The sequence below is a fragment of the Brassica napus genome, chromosome C9 (assembly GCF_020379485.1).
Source record: "Brassica napus cultivar Da-Ae chromosome C9, Da-Ae, whole genome shotgun sequence".
Taxonomy (NCBI): Eukaryota; Viridiplantae; Streptophyta; class Magnoliopsida; order Brassicales; family Brassicaceae; genus Brassica; species Brassica napus.
Window position 1 is genome coordinate 7,953,465 of NC_063452.1, and position 7,634 is coordinate 7,961,098.

The 7,634-nt window shown below is 37.1% G+C and overlaps 1 protein-coding gene across 1 annotated transcript; it reads left to right on the forward strand.

The window, feature by feature from the left end:
* Positions 1-3,335, forward strand: LOC106431175 (receptor protein kinase-like protein At4g34220). Its single transcript, XM_013871986.3, has 2 exons — positions 1-1,981; positions 2,627-3,335. The coding sequence occupies exons 1-2, from the start codon at positions 379-381 to the stop codon at positions 3,184-3,186; spliced, it is 2,163 nt and encodes a 720-aa protein (XP_013727440.1). The 5' UTR covers positions 1-378; the 3' UTR covers positions 3,187-3,335.
* The last annotated feature ends 4,299 nt before the right edge of the window (positions 3,336-7,634 follow it).

A 7,634-nucleotide genomic window follows, 5' to 3' on the forward strand; every position in this document is an offset into this window, starting at 1 on the left:
ACCAAAAAAACATGATATTTTCTCGTGACATTTTCACAAACTTCGACAAAAGACAAAGTACTAAATGAGAAATAACAACGACAAAAGGAATTTAAAAAAAAAAACAAAAGGAATAAAAATAACCAACCCCTTTCTCTCTTCCCACCTTCTCTTTAACACCTCACAGTTTTGCTTTGCTCCAATATCTCACACATTTGGTGAACAAAACAATTATCACTTACTTGCAGTTGTTCACCCTCTCTCTCTCTCTCTTATCCCTCTCTATTGTATGAATACAAATATTTCATAAGCATCTCTCTATCTCTTATCTCTCTATTCTATGAATCCACAGTTTTCATAAGCATACTCAGAAAGAGAAAAACCCAAGAACTCAAAACCATGACTTCCCACAGAAGGGACCTCTCCAATCATTTCATCTTCCATCTTCTTCTTCTTATTCTTCTCCCTACCCTACTCCAAGCTCTTAACACCGATGGTGTCCTTTTGCTCTCTTTCAAATACACCATCACCAGTGACCCCCTCTCCGTTCTACAAAACTGGAACTACGACGATGAAACACCATGTTCTTGGACAGGTGTTACCTGCACAGAGCTTGGGAGTCCAAACACTCCAGACATGTCTAGAGTCACAAGCTTGGCTCTTCCCAACAAACAGCTTCTGGGTTCTGTCCCTCCAAGCTTGTTTTCAATCACAAATCTAGGAATCTTGGACCTCTCCAACAATTTCTTCCACGGGTCACTCCCGGATACACTCTCAAACGCTACTCAGCTTCGTGTTTTGTCCCTTGGTAACAACAACGTTTCTGGTCAAGTGCCTGAGAGCATCACCAACGTGGCGACTCTCCAGCTCTTGAATCTCTCAGCTAACGCCATCACCGGTAAAATCCCTCAAGATCTCTCACTTCTCAACAACCTGACGGTTCTTGACATCTCCTCAAATCATCTAGACGGATCTCTTCCTCCGGATTTACAAGGAACAAGTCTCCATTACCTCAACTTATCACACAATCAAATATCCGGAGATATCTATCCAACGTTCGCTCAGAAAGTTCCAGCGAGCATCATTCTCGATCTCTCATTCAACAATCTTACAGGACCAATCCCAAGTACACCACCGATGCTTAACCAAAGGGCAGAGTCTTTTCTCGGTAATCTTGGCTTGTGTGGTCAGCCACTGAAGACCCCCTGTTTAATCCCTTCCACACTTTCAGATCCACAAAACATCTCCGACACTACTTCACCAGCAATAGCGGTAATGCCGAGGTCTTCCTCGCCTCCAACAAACCCTTCACCAGAATCACCACCGAACCAAAGCAAACTAAAACCAACCACAATAGTAGGAATCACAGTTGCTGATATAGCCGGTCTAGCCATCATAGCCACGTTCATCCTCTACGTATACCAGCTCAGGAAACGTAGAAGCTACCAGGAGTACAGCACTTTCAAAGTCTTGAAAGACTGTCTGGAGAAAAACGACACTTTATCCGCAAAGAAAGAGACCGTTTTCGCCTTGGAGGTCACGCAATCTCCAGTTGCTAAACCGGGATGGGGATCGTGCCTAACCGGAAGGTACGACGAGACGTCCTCGGAGAGCAGCGACGTAGAGAACCAGATTCAAGACCGAAAAACAGTTGACTCGTTGAAACGCGACGGTGAAACTCAACTAGTGACCGTCGACGGAGAGACGAAGCTGGAGCTGGAGACTCTACTGAAGGCGTCGGCTTACGTGTTGGGTACGAGCAGAGGAGGCATTGTGTATAAAGCGGTACTGGAGAACGGCGCGGCGTTTGCGGTGCGGCGGATCGGAGCGGAGAGTTGCACGGCGGTGAAGTTGAAGGAGTTCGAGAGAGAGGTTCAGGGTATCGCTAAGCTTCGACACCCGAATCTCGTTAGAGTTCGTGGCTTTGTGTGGGGGAGAGAAGAGAAGCTTCTCATCTCTGACTACGTCCCCAATGGAAGCTTGCATTGCTCCTCCATCTACTGTAAGTTTACATTAACTTACTGAATATTTGCTAAAATACGCCCAAATATTAGTGTTTTTTTTTTCTGTCAACAAACCAAATTGTAGCTGTACTTTGGTCGGTAGAGATGGGAGTTCGGTGTGGTTAGATTCCATTTGGGTAATTTATATATTCTGGCCAGGATTGGGTTTTTGATTCTCTATCCACTAGAATTTGGACTTTTTGGATTTTAAATACTTTATTCGAAATATGATTCAAAATTACCTAAGAAATCAAAAAAATTAAAACTAAACTTAATAAACATATAATATATGACCCGAAAATGAAATTAGGCATTTGAAATAATTATTTAGGTTTTAAAATACTATTTTGGATATTCGTTTAGATTCGAGTATTTGTTCTGTTCTGATTTGAGGTTCAAGTACGAATTTCCAAATTTTCGAATATTTTTGAATATCTGTTTGGATTTGGATTGGTTTGGATAATAGCGTATATCCAAACTACTATACGTCAAAACTTGTTCGAATATTATAGATCAGATTGGGTTTGGATTCAAATTTCTCAGATCGGGTTTTATTCTGATTTTGGATCTGTTTTCTTTTTTTTCCCAGCCTTAATATAGTCGGTTTCCTCTGTCTCACAACATTTCTTTTGATGCGAAAACAGCAAAATCAGGGTCGTCTTCTACATCGTCGCCAAACCCTCTCCCGTTCAAGGCACGGCTCAAGATAGCAAGAGGCATAGCTCGAGGAATCGCCTACATCCATGACAAGAAGCACGTGCATGGCAACATCAAACCCAATAACATCCTCTTTGACTCTGAGTTTGAGCCAATTATTACAGATACAGGCCTTGACCGCCTAATGACTCCAGCCCATCCACTCATCGCTGGCCCAGCATCAGGCTCACAGCACCATCCACCAGAATGGTCTACAAGCGAGAAACCAAACCCCAGATGGGACGTTTATTCTTTTGGTGTTGTCTTTCTGGAGCTTCTCATGGGTCGAGTTTTCTTGGTCGATCGAGACTTCGTTCGAGAATCTGAAGTCGATGAGAAATCTTGGTTCTTGAGGTTGGTCGATGGGTCAATCAACAGTGACATGGCTTACTACGAGGATGAAGTGGTTGCATGCTTTAGGTTAACCTATCGTTGTGTCTCTTCCTTGCCTCAGAAGCGACCGTTCATGAAGGAAGTTGTTCAAGTCTTAGAGAAAATATCTGTTTAGTTGTTTACTTATTCAATGTAGAAAGTATAAATTTGGTCCATCTTTAAATTTGTTTGTCACTTTTTTCTCTTTAAAAAATTATATTCTTATTAAGTATTTTGCTTGTTGCTTAACTTTGTTAATTTTAAAATATTTCTGTTTTTTAAGCATGCTTTATTTTCTTAAACTAGCGGTTGAAAATAGTTTTGTTCTTTTATTCTTGTAGATTTCTATTTGGTTGATCAATGTCATTTTCAACTTTGAGTCAGTACTAAGCATGCTCTGATTTCTTTATGGGCTTTTTGCAGAATTGACCTATAACTTAAAGTCAAACACAAAACTAACCTCCTTTTTTTTTTGAAAATTGGTTTTGCCCTATTCACCCCACAAGTTCATATAATTTACGAAAATGCCATCAATTTTTTTTTTCTTTTTTTTTTCGAAAATGACATTTTTACTCTCTCACCCTCATCATCTTCAAGTAATTACAAGATTGTCATTGTCATCAATACCACAACCACCATGAACAACCAATTTGAAGCTCTTAATGCTCCCAAAATCGATTTACCCTTCTTCTTTCTTCATTCTTATGAAGTAAACACAACATCTCTCTCACTTTCTCTCCACATTAAGCTAAAAAAACTCAAGATTTTGATTCTACATTTTTTATGGTTCATAGAGTCAAAGAAGCTAACGATTCTGGGTGGGTCACTTTCTTTTGAAATTCTGTGTTCTTAAAGAAGCCTTATGTGTGCTAAGGAAGTTATCTCACCAATTTAAGGTATGAAATCGAGTTTTTTTCCAGATCTGTTCGTCAGACGACTTACTTGGGAAGTCGTCTGGCTGTAGACAACTTACCTGGAAGTCGTCTGGTCAACGCAGAGGTTATTTTTGCAATTGACTTTGAAATCTGTAACCTGAGACGACTGAAAGTTAAGTCGTCTGTTTTTGTTTGGTTTCAAAAAAATTTCCAAAGAACCTAGACGACTTACATTTCAGTCGTCATAGGTTAGTTTTGCATTTGACTGGATAATTTCAGAAGTTTGACTTCCCCAGACGACTTACATTTCAGTCGTCTGGCGAAAATTAAAATAATAATATTTTTTTAAAAGTAGACGACTTACAGTTAAGTCGTCATAGGTTAGTTTTGCAATTGAAAAAAAAAAACTTCAAGATTTAATTATATACAGACGACTTATAATTCAGTCGTCCACGAGACGACTGAAATGTAAGTCGTCCAGGATTTACGAGGTTTGACCAAAATCTCAGAAAAAAATCCTGGACGACTTACAAGTAAGTCGTCTCGTGGACGACTGAAGTATAAGTCGTCTGTGTATAATTAAATTTTGAAGTTTTTTTTTTCAATTGCAAAACTAACCTATGACGACTTAACTGTAAGTCGTCTACTTTTAAAAAAATATTATTATTTTAATTTTCGCCAGACGACTGAAATGTAAGTCGTCTGGGGAAGTCAAACTTCTGAAATTATCCAGTCAAATGCAAAACTAACCTATGACGACTGAAATGTAATCGTCTAGCTTTTTTGGAGTTTTTTTTTAGCCAAACAATAGTAGACGACTTATTTTTCAGTCGTCCGAAATAACAGATTTCAAAGTCAATTGCAAAAATAACCTCTGTGTGTGACCAGACGACGTATAGTTTAGTCGTCTGGACAACTTAGATTGAAGTCGTCCGCGTCTTCTCCGCTAGTTTTTAAGTCTTCTACGTTAGTTTTTGAATAACTTGTATTTTTAAAAGTGATAAGTAACTTCAAGATATGTAAAACTCATATTTACAAAATATGTTCTCTCCCTTAGTTTTACTAAATTTGACTAAGTTTTTCAACGCAAACTTATAATAAAATATGATATGCTTTGACTAGTTACTATTGTTTGTTTCCATCTCTTAAGTATTATTGTTATAGACAATAATGATGACTATTGTTATGAGCTGGAAGAAGGGTTAAAATACTTCTTAAAATGTTGTATCAATATAAAGCTACCAACATTCTTGTTTATTAAGATGTGAAAAAGGCCATTGGAGTTTATTATTGCATATGAGAGATCCAAAGATAAGAAAAAGGCTACTGAAGTCTATTATTTCATTGATTTGTAAATGTGTAAACACATTGTTAGCACATTTAATACATCTTGGAAAACATTATTACTGATTTTACAAAAAATTCACAACTAAAAGAGTAGACATGCAATTCACAAAACAGACCACAAACAAAACTATTATAGATCATTCCTCTACAAAGACAAGCTTGGATTCCACTTGAGTAGACAAGACCACACGACTTTTAAGAAGTCCAGACGACTTCCAAGAAGTCCAGACGACTTCCAAGAAGTTCAGACGACTTTGTCAGAAGACTTTTAGGAAGTTCAGACGACTTCCAGACGACTTTACAGGAAGTCCAGACGACTTTGTCAGAAGACTTCCAAGAAGTCCAGACGACTTCCAGACGACTTCCAGACGACTAACAGGTAAGTCGTCCCAGAAGTCTTCCAGATCTGAAAAACCTGCATATTAAATCCAGATCTGAAAAACCTGCATATCCAAAAACGTTCAAATGGCTTAAAAACAGAAAAAATGAGTGAAAGATTAGATAAATCTACCTTTACAGAACACACAAAAATACATATCTAAAAATAATAGATCTACCTTTAAATTAGTGGAAGATGAGTACCATCTAATTAAAAACCTGCAAAAAGATAGATTAGTAAGAAAGACATGAGACAAAACTGGAAAATTCATATAAAGTTTGGTGTTTTCAAGTCAAAGAGAGTAGAGTGGGTTTGGAGAGTTTTAGTTTGGGAAAAAAGTAAGAACTTTATACAACAAGAAGTTCCCAAATGAAGAAAAATCAGACATAAGAACTTACCAAAACGCTCAGATCTATTATGAAAGGGAGACTTCGTCAGAAGACTTCCTGGAAGTCCAGACGACTTCCCTGAAGTCCAGACGACTTCCTGGAAGTCCAGACGACTTCCTGGAAGTCCAGACGACTTCCTGGAAGTCCAGACGACTTCCTGGAAGTCCAGACGACTTTGTCAGAAGACTTCCAAGAAGTCCAGACGACTTCCAGACGACTAATAGGTAAGTCGTCCAAGAAGTCTTCCAGATCTGAAAAACCTGCATATCAAATCCAGATCTGAAAAACCTGCATATCCAAAAACGTTCAAATGACTTAAAAATAGAGAAAATGAGTGGAAGATTAGATAAATCTACATTTATAGAACACACAAAAATACATATCTAAAATTAATAGATTTACCTTTAAATTAATGGAAGATGAGTACCATTTGATTAAAAACCTGTAAAAGAGATAGATTAGTAAGAAATACATGAGACAAAACTGAAAAATTCATATAAAGTTTGGTGTTTTCAAGTCAAAGAGATTAGAGAGAGGTTGGAGAGTTTTAGAATGATGAACATTACATTTTTGTTGCAGCCATTTGAGAGGAGGAGAGAGAATGTGTAAATTTTTCTTTATATAGGGAGACAAAAAATCCAATTATATTAAATATTTTTTACTCAGACGACTTCCTGGACGACTTACATTTCAGTCGTCTGGTGAAGAAATTAAAACAGACGACTTACATGTAAGTCGTCCAGAAGAGTTTAATATTTTTAGCGGGAAATTAAATATTTTTAGCGGGAAACTAAAATAGAAGACTTTCCAGACGACTTACAAGTAAGTCGTCTGGTTTAAATTATTTAAGTGGGAAAATAATTTTTTTAAAAAATTTAGGCGGGAATATTTGGACGACTTACATGTAAGTCATCTGTTTTAATTTCTTCACCAGACGACTGAAATGTAAGTCGTCCGAGTAAATTATTCAACAGACGACTAAAATATACGTCGTCCGAGTAAATTATTCAACAGACGACTGAAATATAAGTCGTCCACACCCTAAACATAACCCCTAAACTTAATTATCTAATTAAAGACTTCATAAAATCAAATCAAACTTGAAAAGTGTTTACTATACACATAAATAAACACATATAGGTGAAAACTAATTTTTGAAAAAAACATTTTAGTTTTCCAAAATCTAACTCTAACAATACATACAATACTACAACATATGTTTGCCAAACTCCTAAACCAAAGTATTTCATGATTCACTACTTCCACTCATCTATCTTCAAAACAAATCAATTTTATCATATCTTAATTTATATCACTTAAAACTGTTTATAATTACTTGATTTTTATTTTTCACGCATCAAAATATTTTTTTACAAGATTTATAAATTATTTTTAAAATAAACTGGTACCAGACGACTTACACTTCAGTCGTCCAGACGACTTATACTTCAGTCGTCCAGACGACTTCCAACATCTCAGACGACTCAGACGATTTACTAGGGCTATATTCGTAAAAATGGCTTCTGTTTTTTTGTTTGGTCACAAGGGGCTGAGCTGTAATTTCACTAGTCTTTTAGGTTAGTTTTGCATTTGA

Bases quoted from the DNA above. Each gene is read 5' to 3' on its own strand.
- LOC106431175 (XM_013871986.3), top strand. From the start codon at position 379: ATGACTTCCCACAGAAGGGACCTCTCCAATCATTTCATCTTCCATCTT. The intron at 1,982-2,626 runs GTAAGTTTACAT...ATGCGAAAACAG, and splicing joins GCATTGCTCCTCCATCTACT to CAAAATCAGGGTCGTCTTCT.